Source organism: Delphinapterus leucas, chromosome 16, assembly GCF_059928025.1.
Source record: "Delphinapterus leucas isolate spDelLeu-1000000601 "Yukka" chromosome 16, BTC_Dleu_Yukka2, whole genome shotgun sequence".
Taxonomy (NCBI): Eukaryota; Metazoa; Chordata; class Mammalia; order Artiodactyla; family Monodontidae; genus Delphinapterus; species Delphinapterus leucas.
In genome coordinates, this window is record NC_143144.1 from 77,749,894 (window position 1) to 77,775,146 (window position 25,253).

General features: G+C 49.0%; 1 protein-coding gene across 2 annotated transcripts in view; it reads left to right on the forward strand.

Moving 5' to 3' along the window:
• The window catches only part of LOC111172237 (transforming acidic coiled-coil-containing protein 2), a 76,889-nt gene that overhangs the window by 11,344 nt on the left and 40,292 nt on the right, over window positions 1–25,253 (forward strand). For both annotated transcript variants that reach the window (XM_022568550.3, XM_022568554.3), the window contains exon 2: window positions 16,834–16,970. In XM_022568550.3, the coding sequence (XP_022424258.2) occupies window positions 16,834–16,970 (137 nt within the window). The remainder of the gene's footprint in view (window positions 1–16,833; window positions 16,971–25,253) is intronic.

The window sequence follows — 25,253 nt, forward strand, 5'->3', positions numbered from 1 at the left end:
AAAACTTCAAACTGATTTAAAGAAAAGAGGGAGCGGGGGAGAGAGAAATTAGGAGTTTGGGATTAACAGTTACACATTACTATATACAAAATAAACAACAAGGACCTATTGTATAGCACAGGGAACTATAGTCAATATCTTGTAATAACCTGTAAGGGAAAAGAATCTGAAAAAGAATGTATATATATGTATATGTATAACTGAATCACTTTGGTGTACACCTGAAACTAACACAACATTGTAAATTAACTATACTTCAACTGAAAAAATAAAAAAGGTTCAGAGCAAAGAAAAAAAAAAAGAAAGAAAGAAAAGAGGGAAAATGTTTCCTGTAACTGACAGGTGGTAATTGTCAGGATGGCTTAGAGAAAGGGATCTCCTCCCATTTTGTCCAAAAAACTGGACAAAAACCTGAAAAACCTAAAGCATCAGAGTTTGTGGCTTTTAGACTCACCTTCTTTGACCTACAGTAGGTGAGTTCCTCCTGGGGCTGCCCCTCTAACCTCTTGATGCCTCTAAGGGGCTTTCAGCAGCTGGGGTTTTGTGCAGCCTCTGGTGCTGCCTGCAGGGACCAGGCTGGGAAGTGAGGAGACCGAGGGGAGGGGCGGTCCTCTGGGCCCTGGTCCTTGTTTGGCCGATGAACTGACCTTCGGCAGCTCAGCCTGTGTCTCGGGCCCTAACAGGGGTGTCATGGGAGGCGAGCCTGCTCCTGGGAAAACTCCCGGGTGTTTTGGCACCTGTAGTGAGTATGTTTAGGTCCCAGGGTCAGGCCTGGAAGCATGACCCAAGACAAAGGGAGAAGTAAGGAACAGGTGGAGTGTGGTCCTGCGTGGCTGGAAGCTTCCATCAGTGTTTGCCCCAGAGTCTTGCTGCTGGTGGTCAGGGCGCTACACAGAGGTGGGGTCAGTGGGAAGGAGTGCCAGGTAAGAATGGCGAGGTGGACTCTGGTGGGACTGGTGCTTAAGGTGCTGCCTGTGAGCATGAGGAAGCAGGACTTCAGAAGTGGAGAGGTGTTCGTTCTCGTGTCCCTCACGCCCAACTGTTCTAGTAACAGATGAGGGAAGAGCGCTGTGGACCACACATCATGAACGCTGGCCCCGCTCCAGGGCGTGGCTCTTACCACCCACCCGACTGCACAGAACCGGGGCTGCCCTCAGCTATCAAGGCCACCTCGGGATTTAGTCACGGCCCCGAAGTCACTAGCCACCTGCTCCCAGAGACAAGACAGTAGGAGGAGCCTGTGCTGGCAGAACTCTTCCCCCCCTGCCTTTCTCTGTCTCTGTCTCTCTCTCCTGTCTGCCCTCTCTGTGTGAGTCTGTCCCTGTCGCCTGGCCCCGCCCGTGGATTCAGTGGACTGTCTGAAGGTTCTTTCTCCTGACTGAAAGTCCTCCGTTTCCTCTCTGTCTTTCTGGCTGGTGAAATGGGTCCATATCTGTGACCTGCATATTTTACATGGACCAGAGAGTCAGGTGACATTGACACTGCGGGGGCGGGGGGTGCTGATGTAGTGACCCAGCTGCTCCCGAGATAAAGAGGGGTGAGTGTGCCCAGATCAGCACTAAGCAGCCCATCTCCACTGTCAAGAACAGTGCAAAGTTAATAAACACCACCTTAAAAAACAATTAGTAGACCACTGCACACAATGCAGACCTGTCCTAGGTTCCTGGGCACGAGGCATTGCTGGCTCAGTCTGTGCCCTCAGGACCGTCAGCTTTCAGAGCCTCAGTGATGACATCCATGAAATGGGGTTAGCACCCCATCCCCCTCCTTGTTGCAGAAGAATTCTCCACCTAAGAGAATATATGTAAAGAAATGATATATGACATAATGATGGATACATGTCATTATACATTTGTCCAAACCCGGAGAATGTAAAACACCAAGAGCGAACGGTAATGTAGACTATGGATTTGGAGTGATTATGATGTGTCAATTTTATGTTGATCAATTGTAGCAAATGTCCCACTCTACGTGAGGATATTAGTAATAGGAGAGTCTATACATGTGTGGAGGCAGGGAATAGTAAGTATATGAAAAATCTCTATCTTTTCCTCAGTTTTGCTGTGAACCTTAAACTGCTCTTAAAAAGTAACGTCTTAATAAAAAAACAAACCCAGTATAAACAAAACAAACAAAAACAACAAAACAAAGAAATGATCTATGAAATGTTTCTGGTTTTTTGTTTGTGTGAACATAGCATAATTCCTATGTAATCTACTGAAGAAAACCCTGCAATGCCAATACGTTATGTAGTAGGCTACATTAATATCACTTGTCTGAACTGTTTATAACAACAAGAAAACCCCTTCGTGCTTGTGAAGGTGGAAAAGAACATGCTAAACCTCAGAACCAGCCTGCTGGGAAGGGGGTGCTTTAATACTGCTGTTTGGTTCTCTAAGCTCACTCTCTTAGGTTTACATATTATATTTCCCAATCTGTGCTCAAAATATATACTATGACATGGCATGACATGACATGATATTTGTAATTTCCTGGGTACTGATTTTCTCCCACTTCTCCGAATGTGACCACTCCTTCTAAAAGTCAGGGTTTAGATGCCTCTGGTGGTGGGTGGAAGGGACCAGGGGTGCGGGGGTGTTTGGGTACAGGCTTGCCAGATGATACGGATTGCCCAAATCTCAGGGGCCCTGGGAAATATCTTCCCCATACCCGGATGTAACCTTTTATTGGTAAAAAATGAAATTGGGGATGAAAATCCGTGACATTGGAGCAGTCAAGTTGTAAGATAGAAGAGAACAAAGTAATAGAATGATGGCTACACATGAAGAATTGGGGGCCAAGGTGATGCAGCGGCCACACTCGGCCTGCAGGGAGCCCACATCTGCTGGGGAGGCCAATGCCACACCCCCAAGCCGTGCACATGGGCATCCTAGGCACTGGGCTGGAGACCTCAGTGTGCAGTGGGGGTGAGGAAATGACCGAGCAGCATTCCGTGTCTTTGCGAGGTCCCCAAGCTGCGCGTTGACAGTGTGTCCATGTGTCAGGAAGTGAGTCTGCATCTTCCCTCATCTGGGACCTGGAAAAAATCTAAGACGGAGAGCACTGGACATACTGTGATAAGATGGGTGAGCTCACCTCTGGGCATCCCTCAGACAGGCATCTATTAAGGGCTCAGAATCCAGTGTTTGTGCCCGTGGAGTCCCTTGTTCTGAGTGACACATACGCTCCCCTTCCCGCTCTCCTTCTGGCTCATTCTGAGGCATTGCTTCCAAGGCCTGGGGTGAAAACAGTGTCTAAGGGAGAAATTGAGGGTTTGTGGGGCCTCCGTCTTGAAATGGTGCTTAGGAAATGTCTGATATTTTTTCCACATCTGAGTACTTTTGCATTCTTTGGCGGAGATGCTCATTTTCCATCCCTGATGTCTTTGTTGTAAGATTTCTATTTACTTGAATTTAGAGGCTGTGGAATGAGGATCTGGTGGATGGGGTTTCCTCCAGGAGTCTGATCTCAAGCTGGCCAGTTCTCTCAGTGGTCATGATGATCATGACCTGAACCAAGCCCGTGAGACCCTCTGGTGTTGGTTGTTGAAGGAAGTGCGGGGTGGAATGTCAAGAGTCAGAGCTTCTCCATCTTAATTTTGGGCAAAATGTATCATATTCTCCATTCATGCTTCCCCCAGTTTTGTGAGCAAAGACTTAGGTGAAATTCCTGATTCTTTCCTTTTCTTATCTCTTATGCTTAATCCATTCCCGTGTCCTGTGACAAATAAAGACAAGAAGAGATAAGCCCCTAATTATTTAATTCATCTTACATTAAGGTTTTCAGCTGAAACCAGAAGCATGACTTTTAAATGGCAGGAACCTTGAGATAATTGGAGAACTTTGAGCCTTTGATGCAAGAGATTTGAGAAACAAAGCACAAAGCTGGCCTTTAACATCTTGCCCTAAAAATAAGTGAGGATGGAGGCTGGAGCATGCTTATAAGTAACTGGGCTTGCAGGCAAGATGAAGAGAAATAGCCAGGTGACTATGGTCAGATTTGTACCATGTTCTGTTCCTTTTATCATAAAATTGAGTTGTTTGTTGTCAAGGAGGTCAGCTCTGAGAGTCTATTTTAACCCAATTGGCTTATTGTCACAAATCCCTTAACCTTCAGACAGTTTGTCTGTTTGATGTGGGTAATTTATCTGTTCGTTGGAGTTTGTTATACGTAACTGAAATACGGGGTTACTTACCAGCTTTGCCATATTTAAACCAGTGATGATGGCTCCGATATTTTTGTTATTATTAAATCGACCAGTGTAAAAGATGATTCAGAGTCTCTTGGAGTTGAGAAAAAACTATTTTTCTCCTTGTATCAATTATAGTGCAAGTAAAAATAAATGCTTATATTTAGCCAAAACTTTTTTTTTTTTGCGGTATGTGGGCCTCTCACTGCTGTGGCCTCTCCCGTTGCGGAGCACAGGCTCCGGACGCGCAGGCTCAGTGGCCACGGCTCACGGGCCCAGCCGCTCCGCGGCATGTGGGGTCTTCCGGACCGGGGCATGAACCCGTGTCCCCTGCATCGGCAGGCGGACTCTCAACCACTGTGCCACCAGGGAAGCCCCTAGCCAAAACTTTTTGAAAACGCTCTTGGAATCTCAGTTCCACTGCTGACAGCTGGCTCCTTAATTCTCACATGTTAACACCTCAAATCTGGCGGCTTCTCACCACCTTGGTCCATGCCCCTCCGCTAGTCTGAGCCCCATCTTCTCCCTTCTGGATTCTCCTATCTCCTTGCTGATCTGATCATCTCCTCACCCGCCCCCCCGCCCGCCGCCTCCCACTCCTGCTCCTGCTGCTGTTCTCTGAGCAGCCAGAAAGACCTTGTAAAAACGTAGATCAGGGGCTATAACTTCTGTTTTGTTGATTATAGTTTCTCTCCAAGTGGCTGTGAATTAATTCAGTAAATAGTCGAGTGAAGTTTCTTGCTTAATTTTACAATTCCTCGCCCACAGCCCTTTTAGCCGTATGTGTCTGGGGGCGGGGGTTGGTGTTAGGTGTGTGGGAAGAACAAGAAAATCACACTCTTTTCTCATCGCTCTGTAGAAAACTCAGGAATCATTGGTACAGCTGTCATCTGACTACAGGGGGCTTTAAAGAAAAGATGACTATGCTTAGTGTTTCTCTGATTATGTTTAGGTGATGGATACAATAATCTTGGTTGTAGAATTTTAACACTTGAAGGACTGGAGAGAGTAAATGCCTTCGAACTGCCTGGGCTTGTGCACGGCATTTCCCAGGTATAAACTCACTCCTCAAAGTAACCCCATATGGCTGGTGGTACCACCACCTGTTACTCGCTACTATGCGCACTGCATAGACGGGGAAACTGCAGCCCAGGGATGTTACAGAAACTGTCCCAAGTGGCTCACCTCACAGATGACAGAGCAGGACTTTTAGAACCAGATCTGTTGATCTCATTTTTTATATTTGGTGGATGTTGTGCTCTGTTCATCTACAAAATGATCAGAATCATAAATTCCTATCTTATACACAAAGAAAGTGCTTTCACTTAGATTTTATCAGTTCAGAATTTTTAATAAGTAGGTCAAAGACTGGGTTGATGTCGCTGCATCTTGTATGAGAGAGGGCACGATAACACACTGAGGCAGGCAGTGCCTTCAGGGAAAAGCATGTTTTCAAGGCATTGAACAATACTTATTCTCTGCAACTGGCCTCCTGTTTACAAGCTGTTCTTTTCCTTTTTATCATGTAAAGAGATGGGAAAGAAAGGGACAAAAGATTGGCATCCTCCTCCTTCTTTATTATACAGAAGCCCTGTTTGCAGACGGTGGTAGAAAATGAGCTTTTCAAACTTTCTAAATGTCAGACTTTTTTTTACAAAAGTATTCTGGCCACCCCATCCCGAGTTCAGGTTTGTACATCTTGTTTCTGTGTGCAGCATCGCGATGGAGGCTCATTGAGGCCCACAGTGGACCGCAGGTTGTCATTCACTTAGCAGAGCTGGGAAAGAGGTTTTCTGGAGAATTCATCTTTCTGATTAGCAGAGAGAGGCTGTGGGACGTATTGGTTCAGATAAGTGAAATATAGCAAAATCTAAACCCACTCTGGAAGCATGTTCTCAGTTGTCAAAGCATCAGGGTCTCCAGATGCGTCGCTGAAGGGTCACTGTTCTCTTCCCCAGGAGGGTGTTGTTTCTGAACTGAACTTGGGTCCGCTCGCCTGCTTTGCAGCAAAGCCAATCTACTGACACTGGATTGCGGTAAAAGAAAGTACAGCATTTATTTGCAGCGCGACAGGCAAGGAGAATGGTCAACTCATGCTCAAAAGACCTGAACTCCTCAAAGGTTTGCAGGGAAGGATTTTTTTTCTTATTTATTTTTGGCTGCGTTGGGTCTTCATTGCTGCACACGGGCTTTCTCTAGTTGTGGCGAGTGGGAGCTACTCTTCGTTTCGGTGCACGGGCTTCTCATGCGGTGGCTTCTCTTGTTGCGGAGCACTGGCCCTAGGTGTGCGGGCTTCAGTAGTTGTGGCATGCAGGCTCAGTAGTTGTGGTTCGCAGGCTCTAGAGCTCAGGCTCAGTAGTTGTGGCACAAGGGCTCAGTAGTTGTGGCTCACGGGCTCTAGAGCTCAGGCTCAGTAGTTGTGGAGCACGGGCTTAGTTACTCCGCGGCGTGTGGGATCTTGCCGGACCAGGGATCAAACCCGTGTCCCCTGCATTGGTAGGCAGATTCTTAACCACTGCGCCACCAGCGAAGTCTGGGAAGGATTTTTAAAGGCAACATTTGGGGTGAGGGCTGCAGGGTGGATAACTTTCTTTTGATTGGTTGGTGGTGAGGTGACAGGATGACGTTTAGGGAATCTCAATCATCACCCTTCTGGTTCCAACCAGTCTGGGGTCTGCGTACTTGTGGTCAGCGTGTAGTCACCATCCTCCACCCGGGAGGGTCTTGGTTCCTGCAAAACATGTGTCCACTTGTTCTGTATATATTGATACCTTCAGGAGGAACTAGGACTCTGTTTTATCACTGAACTATTGTTTCTTTACTGCTTTTCCTTTGTTTCTGCATTCCCTCACTTCAGTAACTGCTTGAGTCTGCTCTTTGGAACCCAGGGAAGGCCAAGGAGACAAAAACCTTTTTCTACAAACAAGAATCTGTAGGTTCCTGCTCCGTTAATGATCCCAGCTGCTTGGGTCTCACAAGGAACTCGCCATGCTTTCTGGGATGCTCAGGTTTTAACAAGCTGGTTGCAATCTACCTGTAAGGTGTATATGTATTTGTTAAGGACAAGGACTTCTCAGCGTGACTCAGTAATGTATTTATACTGAGTGAAACATTACAAGGGGTGAGTATAGGGACGTTAATGCCTGATGCAGTAAGGGCCCTCAAGTCCTTTCTCCAGTGGCCATGATTAACAATAATTTGCAAAGCCTTAAAGGACCAATTTAAAGGTAAGATTATAAATGAAGAATTTTATAAAGTCAAAATGCATGAGCTTTAAATTAGTGATGGAAAGTGCAGGAATCAAATTAGCAGGGCAGCCTCCACTGCTCCTTTTCTTGTTTTGACTAGAGAGGGGGATGGCATGGCGGGGGAGCTAGGCAAGGGAGGGGACACACATACACGTGCGCAGACGCACGCACGCACAGGAGGGGAGGGAGGCAAATAGAAATGGAGACACAGAGAGATAGACACACAGAGAGAGACGGACACTCAGGTGAGGACACTTTGGATCTAAAGAACTTGGGAACCAGGAATCTAAGGCCAGAGCCGCCCCTGCTCTCTGCTAAGCGGAAATCCTGTGGCCTCCTGAAAGAGTCTGCCCTAGGATGTCAGCACTTCAGTCTCCCTTGACTCTGTGATGATATTACCCTTTGCCCAGGATGTGATTGATGAGGGTAACAGACTTCAGGGGCTGACCTGACCCCCAACAGAGGCCACTTTCTTGACCCCAGAGGTCTGGGTGGCCCATGACCTCCCCTCATCACTCCCTGTAGGTTCTAAGAACCTCAAGCCACTGTAGTCAGGATGCCAGGGCCAGGGTGCCTAGACATACACTGGTTGAATGAGGGGGAGGGGGTTAAGTGTGGCCATAAGGAAGGGGAGAGGGAGTGAGTAGGGCAGGAGACCCAGGCTGGCCTGGCTGGATACCCCGCATCGGGCAGTCGTGGACCCAGATGCAGAAACTCCATTTGATCTGTTGCCTTGGAGGTGAGGATGCTCTGGGAAACTGACAGCACCCAAATGTACCAGAGACTGATCTGCAAATGAGGAGTCTAGCCTGTCAACGTCCAGGAGCCTCTAGGACGTGGAGGACGGTACTTGGGTTAGGACAAGAGACGGAAGACACGTGCTCTGGTATTGGCTCCGAGCCCTCGGCAAGTCGCTGAGCCACTTGGCTATGGATTCTCCTCCTGGGCACCCAGGAGGACGCAAGCTTCTCGAGATGGGGAGCTGATCTGTCTGACTCAGCTGCCCAGGTGCCCAGCACCTGACAGGTCCTGCTGAAATAGTCATGGAGTGAAATCCACGTGCCTCCCTTGTTGTGAGGGTCACGTGAGAGGCTGGATGAGGAAGCTCTGAGGTACTGATTGTAAAACGTTGGCCCCTGCTTGGGGCACCCCCATCCTGGTACCCAGGTGCCTGCCTGGAAAACCACCTTGAAATCAGAAGAATGCTCGCTGAGTGTGGAAGGTGAGCCCTGGATGCAGGACGGATGCTTCTTGCAGGCTGTGACAGCACCTGAAGGGTGGCCCCGCTGCACTCCTGGGGGTAGAGCCTGGAGGGGGCTGGCCCACGTGGGCGTGTCTGCCCTGAACTGTGCAGAGGGGATTGGCTGCATTCTAGCTGCCACTCTGCTTTCTCCAAACTCCTTGTCGGCGCCTTCTCTTATATTGTGTCACTCTGGACATCCAGCTAATCAGGTCCCAGCTGTGTTCAATTCCTTGTGTTCTGGACCATCTCTACATAGATATATGTGTGTATGTAAATATACATGTGTTTATGTGTATTTGTTTACGTTTATATATAATTATTGTACCCCAAATAAGCTCATACTATATTCCTTAATTTGCTCGGGTATTTTTATAAATTTATTTATTTTATTTATTTATTTTTGGCTGCGTTGGGTCTTCATTGCTGCGCGCGGGCTTTCTCGAGTTGCGGCGAGCGGGGGCTACTCTTTGTTGCGGCACGCGGACTTTCCATTGAGGTGGCTTCTCTTGTTGCGGAGCACGGGCTCCAGGTGCACGGGCTTCAGTAGTTGTGGCACGTGGGCTCAGCAGTTGCGGCTCGTGGGCTCTAGAGCGCAGGCTCAGTAGTTGTGGCGCACGGGCTTAGTTGCTCCATGGCATGTGGTATCTTCCCGGACCAGGGCTCAAACCCGTGTCCCCTACACTGGCAGGCGGATTCTTAGCCACCGCGCCACCAGGGAAGTCCCTGATTTGCTGTTTTTCTACTTACCACTTAGCTTGGAACTCTCCTGACTGTACTTGCAAACCCACCCACCCTCATTAACAGTATGCGGTTCTGAGGGAGGGTTTGTTACTTGCCAGGTGCTAGAAAAAGCCCTGGTGGTTGTGGCCAAACATTACTGCTCTGTTTGAGTTTTTGCCTCCTCTCCTATTGTTTTTCTGTCTCTTTTACCACTTAGTCTTTATAGGTGCTATTTATCTGCCTATCTTTTTTTTGCTAGCATCCATCAATATCCAGTTAGATTTTTAAGAATCTGAGTTGAAAGATTCCAATGTAAGTTACTCAAGCAAGCCGTTAGGCTACAAAGATGAGATTTCAGGAGTATCAGCATGAAGGTCAGGACATAAAAGGGCCATCTGGGTCCCTTCTCTCTTTATTTCTCCTGAGACTTGATTCAGTCTGGCCTTTCTCCAGGAAGGCATAACACGATGTGGTTACAAATCTGTGGAATCACGAGTCCGGAGCCCATTCAGCGTTGATTCTTCACTGCCTGCAATGAGGCCCGCAGCCAGTAGAGTCACTTCTCTTTTGTGAAGTTTCCGGTGTCATTGCAGTTAAGTCAATTTCAGAGCTAACTCTGTGTGTGTGTGTGTGTGTGTGTGTGTGTGTGTGGCGGGGGGGTTCATCGGGCACACGCGTACACACACGTGTGTAGTGCCACACCGAGCCCTCACCCCTGTCCCTGGCAGACGTGGGTTGTGTGCACATTGAGGGAAGGATGAGGCCCAGCTCAGTGTGACTCTGAGAGTGTCCACATTCTCATGGATGCACTTGTGTCCACGGACCACCTGGCAGGACAGCCATCCCGTGCTGTGTGTGGCCTCCAGATTCTCTTTCATGCCCAACTCAGTAGGCAAGACCAAATAAAATAGAAGACTTAACTGGCTAGCAAATCACATTCCCCCAAATTTCTGTTGCTTAGAAGCCAAGGGCAGACTTGGAGCCGTAATAATATGGAGGAAGTATTATCCTTCAAGTTATTTCCCCGCTTACTGGACAAACAATCCAAGGGCCTGGGAGGTCGAGTGACTTGCCTAAGGTCACACGGTTACAGTGAGTGACGTAGTTATAGTGTCGTGAGAGCTGATGGACTGCATACCATCCATTCCAACTTCTGATTTCTTTGGGGGACATTCTGTCTCCCCCATTCCACTGGGTCTGGATGGGTTGCTTATTTATCAGGGTTCCCTACCCTCTTCTAGCTAAATGATGGGCCTGCGATCCAAGGTGGGCCAATTGGACACTCCTCCCTATCTCTTCAAATCTGACTCCTCAGCCACCATAGCCTTTCTGTATAAATTCCATTTTTTAGTTATTGAGTCGGTTCCTGTTTCTTGCAACTATAGTCAATTTATAACAGGCCATCACCAGGTCTGCGGGACTCCTCTATGTATGTATACTCTTTCCCTTTGTGATTGCATTTCTCTTGCTGGGGCAGCAGCCTAACCCAGAGGTGGCCAGTGAGTTGATCAGTGCCTTTTGAACCCTGCTGACGTCTCAACGTAGCCACCAAGTGAAAGCTACTTGAATCTGAAAATGGACCTGGCTTATAGCCCGACAGACGCTAGGTGCCAAGAATCTTGGGATACGTGTGTTAGCATCTATGTTGATTTTCCCTAGAGTGTCAGGCTGAAAATCCTAGCTGCCTGGCTTGCCAGAGCTGGCTCTGTGTTCATGAGAGACAGCACTTGACCGTGGGCCCCTCAGTCACCTGACAGTCCAAGAAGCATCCCAGCCAGCCTTTGGTTGTGTTGAAATCACGTTCTCCCTTTACCTATATATTGAGGAGCGATGTTGCTGAGCAAATCCCTTTTCTATGTCCGGGATGGGCAAATTAAAGTGAAAGACCCTTTTCAGTTGGCCCGAAAAAATGACCAGTCCGGCCAAGTTGTTTTAGGCAGGAGGGAAGCATGTGTGTGTGTGTTTGGGGCAGAGACAGCTTTTCTTGACAAGGCTCTCACAGCAGAATGTTCTGATGAGTAGAATTTAGTGCACATCAGCTTCAAAGATATCTGCTCACTCACAAATCCATCAGACTCTTACGTGAGCTGCAGAGATGAACGAGACGTCTGATCTCTCGAGAGCTCAGGTTCGTTCCCGGAAGGTCTCCCTCTGTCTTCGGGCGGGACGGTGGTCTTCTGACCTGGAGGATTCGAGCCGTCCTCCCTGAGTCGGGGCTTTGGGCCAGCGCTCTGCCTTTCCCTTGGTTTGTCTTCAAGGAGGGGGTGGGTAGGAGGAGAAGGGGCTCACTTCTCGCTCAGGTGGTCCCTCCACGAGGAGCTCAGAGGCTGGGGCTCGTGTCCTGGGAAGCCCCCACCTCTCAAGTGCCTGCACTGTGTCCTTTCACTCTTGGTGGGTGGTGACAAGAACCTATGTCCCCCGAATCACTTTCACAGTGGGAACTGTACACTGGAATTCTGAGGAATTGATCTGGAAATTGATACGCACGTGGAAACGTCCCCTCCACCTTAGCAACGCTTAATCACAGTGTGTCTTGATAATCAGGTAACCTGTAAGTATAGGTAACTTTAGATTTCCAGGGTGGGAGGGACATTATATTTAGAAAAGAAAGCTGTTATTTGGAGTCAGTGTTTCCTGCAGGCAAGCCCAGTTCTATAGAACGTCTGCCACGAATGGGCTGGTGGCCTTGGGAATCACTTTAGCTCTCCAGGGCTCAGTTTCCTCACCTGTTTAAAAAGACGTGATAAGAGTGTTGGAGCAGGAAGGAGTCTCTAAGTTTTCTACCAGCTTCAAAGTTGGAAGATTCTGTGGTCTCTAAAATGTATTCTCCCAAGCCCTTGAATTAGCTTTAGTAAAACTTAAGCAAAATGTAACCGTTTAATGATGTGCTGGAAAACTGCATTTATAGTTCTTCTCTCTTAAAAGGTTCTGACGTTTTATTTATAGATACACATTCACACATGTATTTGTATATGTATGTATGTATGTGTATATATTATAATATGTTAATTATATTATACTAACTACTTATATATTATACTAATATTATACTATGTTATATTATTATTATATTATGTGAGTGATCTTATACTACTTTGTTGTTGTAGTTTATAGAAGTAAAACACAAACATATTTAAACCAAATCAAAAATATAGGTTAATAGGCCTCGGGGTTCTACATTCTGCCGGCTGTCTTGCTTTGGGGACAGTTGCCATAAAATACTGTTTTGACACAATGTGCCATCTATAGAGGGACCGTATTCGTTGTTGTGCAGAGGAGAAGTTTCCAAGCTGTGCTCTGTGGGCTTCAGCACTCTATAGAGATTCTCCAAAATCTGAGAAAAGTATTTGGAAAGATATTTAGAAACTTTACCAGCGCACTGGGGAGCTTGGTAGACTTCAGGTTTCAGCACCCAGCACGGTGTGTCCGCACTTGGTTACACATTTCCATCTTTCTTTCTCTGTACACACACACTGTGTGGTATTGGATGCCACCAGCATATGGCCCTGTGCTGATAGTTTAATTTGGTTTTGCCCGGTTAGGTAGCTCTCCTGTCTTGTCTGCCTTATTAAAGAATGTTCCATGGTCACAGGACAAGCTGTTAAAAACAGGTGTTGTTTGTGGTTAACTCATCGGTATGTATCGGAACTTTCCTTTCCTTTTTTATTTTTTGGCTGCACTGTGCAGCTTGCAGGATCCTAGTTCCCCGGCCAGGGCCCGCGCCCGGGCCCACTGCAGTGGAAGCACGGAGTCCTAACCACAGGACCTCCAGGGAAGTCCCTGGGACTTTTCTTAATAATGTGCAGCCAGGAGAGGAATCAACAGATCTAATGCTGCAGTTGGCATCCCCGACCCTCAGTGTCAAATTTTCAAGTTCATCAAAATAGCTTAATTGTTCTCAATAATAGACTTTATAATTAGAATATATTATACCTTGAGCTTACATAATAAGTGAAATACTACCTTTCTCTATGCATAGGAATTTCATGTAAGATTCATTTGGAAAAATAGTTCTGTTGCTAAAAAGGTTTGGAAGCTACTGATGTAGTAAGACAGCCCAGATTTTAGAGGCAGACAGTTCTAGATATGAGCCCTGCTTTCCCTAGCTTACTAACTGGATGGCCTCGAGCGAAGTAATTTGCCTCTCTAAACCATAGTTGTGTCTTCTGTAAAATGGGCCTGCTCTCCAGCAGCAGGATGTTTTTGCAGATTCTCGAGAAATGTACAGATGGCCTAGTCCAGTGCCTGACACGCAACAAAGAGTTCAACATTTGATAGTTATTAGAACGCTCTTCATGCTAGGAACTAAAGTCATTATAGTTCATGCCTGGCCATTAAGAGGTATGTCTTTACACTATGGGAGTGCATATACCTTATCGTATTTGCATGTATTTACATATTTCCTTATATGGAGAACCTAGATATGCATATCCTGCTGAATATATTTCCCTACAATTTAGAGTCGTTTTGGCAGACTGTAATGGCACATTTCTCTTTCTAATACAGCTTCTTGGCAAATTAGTTACTTTTTCATTTTAAAAGTGTGGAGCCTTTGCAGAATAATTTCCTGTGCTTTAGGTTCTTTTGGTAGGAGACAATAATCAAGCAGCCGATGGGAACTGCTTTTATGCATTGGGACTCTGAAATGCTGCTTTATTTTTATGTCCAGGCTCTGTGGGGGGACTGCAGAAATCCCTGCTCTTGGGAATGTTTTTGAGCCCCCTGAGAAACTGAATAGGGAGAAAAGAGCTAACTTAAAAAGCTGCTATCCGCCTCCTCTAATTAGCTTGCTCTCCGCTCCTGGGAGAGGGAGTGAAAATATGAAAACAATGCAGGAAGTGCTGGAAGTGAATGGCATTCTAGGGGTCCGTGGTAGCCTCTGATGCTTTGATGCAGAAAAGTTCACGGTAAACAAGGCAAGGAACCACACAGGGGCTTGGTGTACCCTTGCCCTTCCCACGCACTGCGTCCCGCACGGGGCCGTGGGGAACGGTGGTCCCTTCCGAGCAGGTGTGCCAGCTGGGCAGCTGCAAGCAGGGGAGACCTCATTGGAATTCAGCAGCTTGAATCCACAAGCGTCCGGCCCTCCCTGTCGCTTGCTTGTGCTCTTGGGAAAGATCAGGGGCCCTTTGTGCTCTAAAGCCACACATCGCCAGGGCCCGGGGATGCAGAAGCCATGGGAAGAGCACAGAGTCTCTCCCTCAGTATCTCTGCTGGAGGCTGGGGAAGCTCTCACAACATTTGTGGCTGGCGGTGCAGCTAACCTTTTCGTGACATCTTAAAGAGATTCAGATCCCAGAGATACCAGCAAAGGAATTAGGGGTGGGAATTGGGGCGACAGAAGCTGTTCTTCAGCGGAGATGGCTTTTGCCTCCTGGTGGACATGGCCCCCGGTGGAATGGGCCCGGTGGATGTGGACAACGGTGACCGGCAGTGGGGACTCCAGTCTGCAGGTCCTTCAAGGAAACTCAGGAAAGAGGCAAGTTGTCTCCGTGTATCTCTTCAGCATTGCCCCTGACGTGTGTGAAGCTGGGGGCCAGGGCGACACCCGGGGCTCACCACGCAGATCCAAGCTCCTCTTTCTCTTTGATGCCCGGTTGCATAACTTCCTTGTGTTTTTCATACCGGTAAACAGATTCTGCAAAACGTTAGCACCTAGATCTGTTGTTGTCCAGGCGTGGATCTTAAATTTCCCCCCTAGACAAAAGCTAAGTCTGTTAATATTAACATGTGTTTGTGAAAGTCAGCATGGCCTCTGTCGTGTCTGCATGAATCCAGTCTTTACTAATGAAATTTGATAGTATGCGGGCTTCGGCTCATTGGATCCCATCAAAAGCAGCTCTGATGTTTCTGTTCGTCTCTTTGTCCCTGGAGGGCTGTGTGGCAGGTTGGAGGAGCCAGGGTCCTTGAAAGGATGGGGGTGGGGGAATCTTTGGCTCTGACAAAGTGAGTCTCTGACAGACAAGTTGTAAAAACATCGATGTAGATTTCCTGAAGGAGAACTCACCAAATGGCCCTTTTTTCCTGCCCTGCCTGACTGTGGAGGGATTGGTTTGTCGTGGCATTCTCTGCCGGCTGGCAGATGGTCTTTAGAAGATGCTGACTTCTGCAGAGGACACTGGTCCTTTGATACCTTGGTGCTCTGCGCTGTGAGCGTTTCGCGTTCCGTACACACCTGATGTGTCACCCTCCGATTGTACATCTTCTGCCAAATCGCCGGCTGGGTCGCTCGTGCCAGCAGCGATCCTAAGTATCCACCCTCTTGATAATTACCTTCCTTGTTGCAAGTAAGTAAGTGGCATCTTGGTCTATTTAAAGTATCCCGAGACGGAAATTAGCCCACGTGATGCTGCTGCTTCTTGCACGCCGGCATCCTCAGAGTGTGGTGGGGCTGGGACCATGGACCCCCGTGCACCCTGAGCACGTAAGGAGCTGCCCTCCAGCCTGAGGACACATGCCTGGCTCAGTGATTTGGGGGTGCCTCATCCTTTCTGGCTTGAAATTGAGTCCTCAGTGGAAGCAGGGTGATGGAGGAGGACTGTCTGCTCTGGATTTTCTCGAGCCCAGGATAAGGCTTTAGTTCGGTGAGTGGCATCCCCTTGTTCCTGGGTGGGGGGCATCCTCTGGGTGGAGTTTCGGTTCATCTCTCTGGCTGAAGAATCTTCCTTGAGAGGAGACTTTGCTGCAGACCAGCGAGGGCCATTTTCACACTCTTGGGATCAGCAGGGGGGCTGTGCTTTGTGTTTTAGTCTGACACGTCCTCCACCTGACCTGCCAGCTCTCATTCATTCATGTATTCACTTACGGGATGTTTAGGCTGGGGATGCAGTGATAAAAAAAACACAAAACAAAACAGGCTGTCCTCTTGGCCTTTCAGCTCAATAGAAGGGAAAGATCGTTAACATGATTAGAAAGTGACTAAATCTATAATAACAGGTTTTGTGCTACGAAAGAAAGGCAGTGGGAGAGAATGATGGGGTGAGGGGGAGAGAGACCTAATGAGATTTTGTCTTGTGGAGTGAGGGTCCTATGGGTGTGTTGGAACCACAGCATCACAGAGTCTCCCTGGGAATGCTTCCATATCATTTTGCCTGAATTGTTGCCAAAATAACGCGAGCCAACATTGATCAAAAGATTCCACTGTTTGTATTTGCCACTAAGGCCAGAAATACATATTTCGTGTAGAGCTGAGTTCAAAGACTCCATCATTTGGGCGCAAAGCTGGTGATAACGAGTTTCACTCCTGGGAATCACGCTGAGAAGTGACTTTGCTCACGGCTGGCCTCGGACCGTTTAATTGGGCAGTGAGACTGGTTGCACCGGTCCTGGGAAGGGTCATTAGGCCGTGCACGGCTCCCCAGCACTGGCCCCTCGGAGCCAACGCAGCCCCGGCCACTGTCTAACCTGCTCTCCACCCCCTCTCTCTCCGTCAGGAGTTCTGACTCTGAAGAAGCATTTGAGACCCCAGAGTCAACGACCCCCGTCAAAGCTCCACCGGCCCCACCTCCGCCACCCTCTGAAGTCGTTCCAGAACCCGAGGTCAGCGCTCCGCCTCCCCCAGAAGAACCAGGTAACCAAGGATCAGGCGCCCCTGGGGGAGGCCTGGGGGCAGCCCTGCGGCTGAGCCCCAGGAAGACTCAACAGCGGCTCCTCAGGGGACCCGGCCGGAGGAGGGCACACACCCCGGGGGGCTGGAGCTCCTTAGATTGTCACCAGCCTCTGGGGCCTCTCAGCTCCGGGCTTGGTTTGATGTGGTGTAAACTAAGGGTGCGGAGATACAGTGGGCTATTTTGTGTCTGCTTTGCAGAAGTTTAGGGGAGGCCTCTGGGGAAACCATGCATTTAACTCTGGGTGCCTTTCAGCTGACGTCCAGAACTGGGTTTGTGCGGGTCATGGAATTCTCTGGTGCAATCTTCGATTCTGACATTTGGCCCCTTGCTCCCATAAGAGTACTGGTTCTGGATCGCCCATGTGAACCTGCATTTTTATTAAAAACGTTGCCCCTGTGGGCTTGGGGATGATAATTAGTAAATGGGCGAGAAGAGAAAATGATGGATGGCTGAGTCTGTGCAGGGATGACTCCTTTATTCCTCATTAACTTCAAATTATCCAGATTTCTTATCACTTTCCCACACCCCCTAGTGTGACTTAGAACAAAGACCTTTATGTACCTTTCAGATGTGGTGACTACTGTGATTGGGAGGAGGGGGAAGGACAGGACAGACCTCCTGTCCCAGCCTCCAGCCTGCCCAGCTGGCTGGAGTCCTCTGTGTGCTTCCTTCAGTTACACCAGCAGGGGTGGGACCACCTCAAGCATTAAAGTTTAACATGAGGCCTGGAAGGAGATGGGGATTGCTAGGAATGGCCTCACAAGCTGGCCAGGGGGCCAGGTGGTCTCAGAAATGGCCATACAGGCCAATCAGGGGGCCAGGTAGTACCGTCTTCAGAGCCGGACAGCCTCAGCTGGACCCTGAACTTCAGAGGGCCCCATTCTGGCCTTCCTGGGGCCACAGCCCTCGCAGCGAGATAAGTCTGCAGAGCCAAACTCCTCCTGAACCGTGTTCTGGATACCTGGGAGCAGCCACTTCCTGGGCCCACCCCGTCCCCATCTCCTGGCCCATCTTCTCAAGGCTGACTGTGCCCACGTTTGCACCCTTCAGCCAAGGAGATACCAAGGATGGGGCTGTGACTTATAGGTGGGTTGTCCACACACCTGTGCTCGAGGCTGCCCCTGGTGAGGGATGGAGGTTGGGGAGAGAAGGAACAGGCCAGGGGCCCGGCCTCCATTTGTACTCTCGCCCTGGCCAGGAGCCAGGTGAACTGCAAAATAAAAAACGATTTTGACCTTAATGTTGGTTTTAGAAAGAAATGGATGGGATTCTTTCTAGCTGCTCTGGCTTCAAGCTGGCCATAGTTTTAGGGCAGATGCTCCTGGAGCTTTGTTCCTAAGCAAATGTGCTCCATGGTGCTGGGGGGAGAGGAGAGATACCTTTGCTGGTGTCTCCCCTTTTGACAGCTTATCAGTTAGTAGTACCTGATGCTGCAAAGTTCGTTTAGGCACTGAGCTCTGAGAGGGTAATTATTGGAATTTATTTGATTTTAAGGTGGGGAAGAAGCAGGAAGGGCTGCTTACATTTCTCAGGGAGTCGTTTGCACCCCAACTTTCTTTCTTTCATATAATAAAGAACGTAAAAATTCCATTTCCTATAATATTGTAAAAAAACTCGCCCCAAGGTTTTAATGGAAAGTGACTGAATGACAAACACATTTTAATCCTTAGGTCAAATGTGCAATTAAGAATAAATTATCCTTTTTTATGGGTATAATAAGTTCATGCCTATACATGTGTGGGATACCTTAGGAAAGATGTCAGAAGAAGAACGAAGGCCGAGGACAGTGTGTGGTCCAACCCCAAGTGCCGTGCAGCGTCCAGAGGACGGTCATTGCTGTGGGCACGTGTGCGTCCTGTGGGATTTCCAGTCACATAGCGCTTCTGGGGTTGGTTTGCCACCTCTGTTCTTTTCTTCAGCCTGTCTTTGTTCCTTCTTCCTGACTTCTCTTTCAGCAAAGCAAAGAACAATCTCCATTCTTAAACACACACCCACACGCATGCACAACACTCACCTCTTGCTTGGTGGCACTTTTTGAAAGAATGAACACTATGGAGGATTAAGAGAGAACCCCCAGTGGAAGGGGTTGGAGCCGTGAATTGCCATGAGTCACAGCCCCATGGAACTTTTGATTACCCTGGCTGGAGTCTGACTTTATGCTTCTCCTCCTTGGAAAACTACAGTGAGGCTACATGTATGCGGATTATACAATAAGGACGCTTACGGTCGGGATTGTGTCTGCCTAAAGCCCCCCTGTCTTGGGCTGTACAAAGATCCATCTGATTTGTCGCACTCATTAGAAAAGTCTGCTGGTCCCTTCTGTGGACAGCATGGGACGGTACAGATTAAAGGGGCGCTGTGCTTGCTTGTGGAGGTGGCTAGAGGAGAAGAAAGCTTCCTTCTGGGAACCGAGGGAGAGAGAGGGCAAGAGAGGAAAATCTACCGTTTGGTTTTTGCCTCTGCAGAGTGCCTGCGATGTTGCTAAAGGTGCCAAAAGAACCACAGGAAATAATAGACGAGACCTTTGGCTGTGAATAAAGACATGATTTTTCCTCCTGGAAACTTAATTTTACAAAATAACCTGTCACCTTACCTTGGGTGCCGCCAGCATGATTGTGCTGCACGGGACAGGATAATGGGTGAGATGTGGCTGGCCACCATGTGTCTGCCGCTCGTCTGGGCTGTGCCAGGGTGTGGCTTATCTGAGCCCAGTTTTTTTTCTTTTTTTTTTTAATAACTGACCTAAGATTTTTTTAATGATTGTATGATTTTACTAGTTATTAGGTAAATATACATTCCAGAGGCTCTTAGCATTTACCATTGATTAACATAGTCTAACTAGGGATGGTCACTCAAGGCTTTATGGCTTTTATTTCAATGGCTTTATAATTCTTGCATGGTTGGTTAAAACTGATGGTTTAGCTCATGATACAAAAACATGTAATTGCCTATGTGGATTAGTCATTAAATCTTATTTTCAGCGAGGACATGATTTTACCTTAGGTTGCTACGTTATAGACAGATTAACTAAAAAATAAAAGTGAAATTAACCTCTTTAATTGAAAAGAAACGGGAGAAAATTAATTTGAAAAGTTACGTGCACCCCATTGTTCATAGCAGCACTATTTACAATAGCCAAGACATGGAAGCAAGCCAAGTGTCCATCGACAGATGAATGGACGGAGAAGATGCAGTGCATATATATACACAGTGGAATACCACCCAGCCATTAAAAAAGAACGAAATAATGCCATTTGCAGCAACATGGACGCACCCAGAGACCATCATATTAAGTGATGTAAGCCAGACAGAGAAAGGCAAACATCATATAATATCACTTATATGTGGAATCCAAAAAAAATGATACAAATGAACTTATTTACAAAACAGAAATAGACCCACAGACATAAGAAACAAACCTACGGTTACCAGAGGGGATAGCGGGGGAGTGGGAGGTAAATTAGGAGTTAGGGATTAGCATAAACACTCTACTGAGTGCAAAATAGTTAAACAGGGACCTACTGTAGAGCACAGGGAACTATTTTCAGTGTCTTGCAATAACCTATAATGGAAAAGAATCTGAAAAAGAAGAAAAAAAAAATATATATATAACTGAATCACTTTCTGAGCCGTTTTCTTATCTGTAAAATGAAGCAGGTGACCCGTGAGTCCTCTGAGATCCTTCCCACTCCGACTTTTCGTGGTTCTGTGATCAGGACGAGTGGCTGCTCTACAGTGGCTGCATTATTAGAACTCAGAACTGACCACTGAAGGACATAATGAAACGTCACATAATTAAATAATAGCTCCATTTCGTGTCTGCCATGTGCCAGTCCTGTGCCAGGTTCTTAGCAAGTTTCATCCCATCTCAGGCAAGGGAAGGAACCCCAGTGCTCACAGCATCCCTGTACTGGGCATCTCATCACCTGCTTGCCAGTGAGATGTGGGGCTTCTGGACCTTGCCCTTGGTCTCAAAACAAGTGAGGGGCTGTGGGATCAGAATCCCCGCTTCTCGACTCCCTTCCATTTGGAAATTAAGTTGCTCTCTGTGCAGGCGAGATGAGCCGGTACATCCGAGGCAGAGGGTAGGCCATGCGGTTGCCAGGTGGGTGGCAAGTAGATGGTCAGTGAGGAAAGCCTGTCTATGAGACCAGGGGCGGGTTTCCATCCTACAGTTGCCCTCCCTCTGGAGACGCGGTTCCCCGTGGGGGAAGCGCTGTTTGCTCATTGTCGCTGGGAGGATGCCCAGCACGGGAAAGGCCGGTGTGGGGGCCTTGGAGGTGACCGGAGCCACCCGTGCCCTGCTTGACCTCGACCTTTCCTCGCTGCTCCGCGGGGAGGGTGGCCTCGTTGAGGCTCCAGTTGTGTTCCACGTGGCCGTGTGTGGACTGCTGTCTGCAGATTGACCCAGAAGGGAGCTTACTGCACCCAGGGGCTTCTGTTTTCACGTCTCAGGACTCAGTCTCCATACATATTGTCACTTGCTTTCATCTCCTCTGAGGTTGAAGTGCAGGGTGCCCCCCGCAGAGAGAGAGGAAGCCTCCTGGTATCAGGCGAGGCATCTGAGAGCCCAGCCAGGCGAGGGCCCTTCCCATCCTGGGGCAGGGGCACAGGGAGTGGGGTCACGGTGGCGTGTGTAAGAGTTGGGGCCCACGGCTGCTGTTTCCTGGCACTGCTGTACCCGGGACTAGGTGCTTACGTGCTCCTCCTGTTTCATCCTCACAAGAATGCTTGATTTATGGTTGAGGCTCAGAGGAGTTGAATAACCTGCCAGGGGTGGCCCTGGGCACCTTGGGTGGGCACACCAAGAACCTGGCAGGGCCCTGAGCCTCTGGACTCACATTGTCTGCCCTTAATGACCTCGCTGGAGGACCTTGACTGCACTCAATGTCCAGCTCAGGTGGATCCAACCTGTTTTCACAGAGAATTTCTCCATCTGCAAACAGAGTCACCCCGGTCGATAGCTGTCGTGACCCACAGAGCCTCGAGCAGGGCTGCTCCTCAGCCTTTGGGAGCTGAAGGCAGGTTGGAGAGCATAGATGTGGGAGGAGGGCAGGTGTCCAGGAAGCAGCGGGCACAGACCTGCCAGGTGTGGAGGTCCTCGGGACCCAGCAGGGTCTGCGTGAGAGTCCGGAAGCCTCCCGGGTCTGGGACAGAAGCCGGTTTTGCATGGGCTGCCTGCCTCTCTTGCTGGTCCGTTCTGGGTTTAGTGACCACATCAGAGAGTGGACACACAGGGACCGCATCTGCCTGTCACTTCCACCCGCCCTGACGTCTCACACCGCTGAGTCCCCATAAGCAATCAGAACTCACCTCAAAGATCAGTCCAAGCCATCCAGGCTGATCCTCCAAGCCGTATCTGTGGCCACATATGAAAACATTGCCCCCGGAGATGTGAAGAACTAGACTGTGTCCTGATAGGAAGCAGGTGACATGAGCTAGCCCGGGCCCGACTTGCCTGCTCTGGGAGCCACCTGTGGCACCTGTGAAAATGGGCGTTCCGAGCCCTGATCCCAGCTGTGCTGAACTGCTTCGCCAGGAAGGAGCCAGAAGCCAGGGCTTTCAGTGAGCGTCTCAGGCAATGCCGCGTGAGGACTGAGTCAGGCTCCATTTATCTCTCATTAGCCTTCTTAAAACGGAGGCCTTGGGCTTCCCTGGTGGCGCAGTGGTTGGGAGTCCGCCTGCCGATGCAGGGGACACGGGTTCGTGCCCTGGTCCGGGAAGATCCCACATGCCGCGGAGCGGCTGGGCCCGTGAGCCATGGCCGCTGGGCCTGCGCGTCCAGAGCCTGTGCTCCGCAACGGGAGAGGCCACAACAGTGAGAGGCCCGCATACTGCAAAAAAAGAAAAAAACAGAAACGAAAACGGAGGCCTTTTCCAGATTAAACATTATTGATTGCAATCGATTATTATTCACATACTTGGAAGGATGTAGAGCTAGGCTCCCCGTGTACAAGACCATTTACGCTTGATATACTGGGTGAAGCTAAGCGTCTGAGTGCAGGGTGCCTTGTGTTGGCACCTTTAGGCCTCTGGGCCTGTGGGTTCCTGCCCAGGGTGAGCTGGCTGGGGGTGGGGGGGGGGAGGCAGAGGGAGCAGCACAACGCAGCTGGCAGTACGTGCTCCAGTTAGAAGCAGTCAGCAAGGCTAAGGGATGTGGCCTTTGAAGACAGTAGTGTGAGAATTGGTGACATCGGTTGCCCCTCGTTGGCTTTCTCCCTTTCCTTGGAATCCCCTCTTGTTTCCAAACACATTTCTTTTTTCCTTAGCTCGGGGATTGTATTGCCTAGCACAGTTAGGGACTGCACTGTGTGCCCTCAAGTTCATATGTTGAAGCCCTGACCCCCCAATGTGACTGTATTTGAAGATAGGACCTTTAAGGAGGTGACGAAGGTTAAATGAGGTCGTAAGGTGCTAATCTGTTAGGGCTGGCGTCCCTGTAAGAAGAGGAGGAGACGTTAGGGATGAGCTCACACAGAGCAAAGGCTGTGTGAGGACACAGGGAGAAGATGGCCATCAGCAAGTCAAGGAGAAACCAAACCTGTGGACCCCTTGACCTCGGACTTCCAGCCTCCAGAGCTGTGTTGTTTAAGCCCTTTGGTCTGTGGACTTTGTTCTGGTGGCCTGAGCTGACTGATATGTCGGGCACCACCTAGTAATCCTTTGGGTATCATGAACCAAAGATGCTGATTTTGTCCTCAGACTGAGCCAGAACCTGGAGCCAGGACAAGACGTTGGTCTCCAGGGCAAGCGTTGCCCAGGTCTGCGCTGTTGGGATGCAGCAGGCAGAGGACGTGAGCACGTGGATGGATCCTTCCTTACCTCTGTGTCCACAGCATGCCCCACAGTGGTTGACGTATAGGAGGCAGCCAGATTGTTTGACGTATAGGAATGAATGAATAAATTGTCTTCATGCAGATACGATGTATGGACATTTAGAAATCCAGTGGGGGGGTACCGGGAATCCAGTTGGACCACACTTGCTTTGGAAAATCAATGCCTGCACGTGGCAGTGACCCATTTCTCTGGTCTAAAGTTTTCTCTGAAGAGCATTGAAGGGCCCTCCCAGCCCTGCTCCGGTCAACAGACAATAAAACAGTGGTTCTCAACCAGGGATTATTGCGCCCCCCAGGGAACATTTGGTAATTTCTAGACACATTTTTGTTGTCACAGCTTGGGGTGGGGGGATGCTAATGGCATCTAGTGGGCAGAAGCCAAGGATTCTGCTAGACATCCTACAATGAACAGGATGGGCCCGCTGCGACAAAGTACCATCCTGAGATGGCCACAGTGCCGAGGCTAAGAAGCCCTGTGTCGAGACTCGATTTCCTGGTCCATGATGATTTAATTAGGGTGTGTCAGTTCTAAAGAGGAAAGCCACATTAAGCCGTCAGAGAGCTTTTCTTCTGGGGAAAACAGTTAGCAGATGGTTGAGCTGCATATCTGCTGACTGTTGCACGGTCTGGGGAGAGCTCCTGACATCTGAAGGGCCTCGAAAGGCTTCCTTCTTCAGGCTGCTGGGGTATGCGTAGCAGCCTGAGAGAAAGCAGGTCAGCAGTTGTGGGCCTTGCTTTGGAAATGATGGGCTGGGCTGAGGCCCTTTCTCTCTCCTGCAAGGCCCACTTGAAACACCTGGTCCTCTGAGTCCCCCGGTCCTTCGGTGCCCTCTGTACTGTGTCCAGGGCAGGAAGGGGAGACAACTGCTGATGCGAGGGTGGGGTGCTGGAGGGTGCCAGTCTCTGGAGGAAATAGGGAGGGAGACGGTTGTAGAAAGAAGAAGGGAGGGGACATCTTTTGAGATGAGAATGACGCAGGCGTGTTTTCGAGACACGGAGGAATCTTTTGGCAAAAAGGGTTGAGAGCCTTCAGGCAAGTGCTCCCATCTTCTAGGACATCTGCTCCAAGCAGGGCCTGGGGTAGCTTTGGATGCAGAAGAGAAGGGAAGGTTTGAAACCATGGCTGGCGAGTAGACCTGCTTCCAGGAAGTGATCTCAATGCCAGAGGCATTTATTGAGCCGGCAAGAGAAACTGTGGCAGGTCCAGGGAAAACGAAGATAAATCAGACCAGTTCCTGAGCTCAGGAGGCCGGCATTTCCTCGTGTTGTCTTCATCTCCTGTGGTTCTCTGCTAAGTGCTCACCACCTCGGGGTGTGCTGCCGTGAGCATGAACCGCTCTGAGAAAAATCTACAGTAGGAAGCCAGTTTGGGTGTCAGTGAGCATTTCACAAACCTTGTTGGTTTGT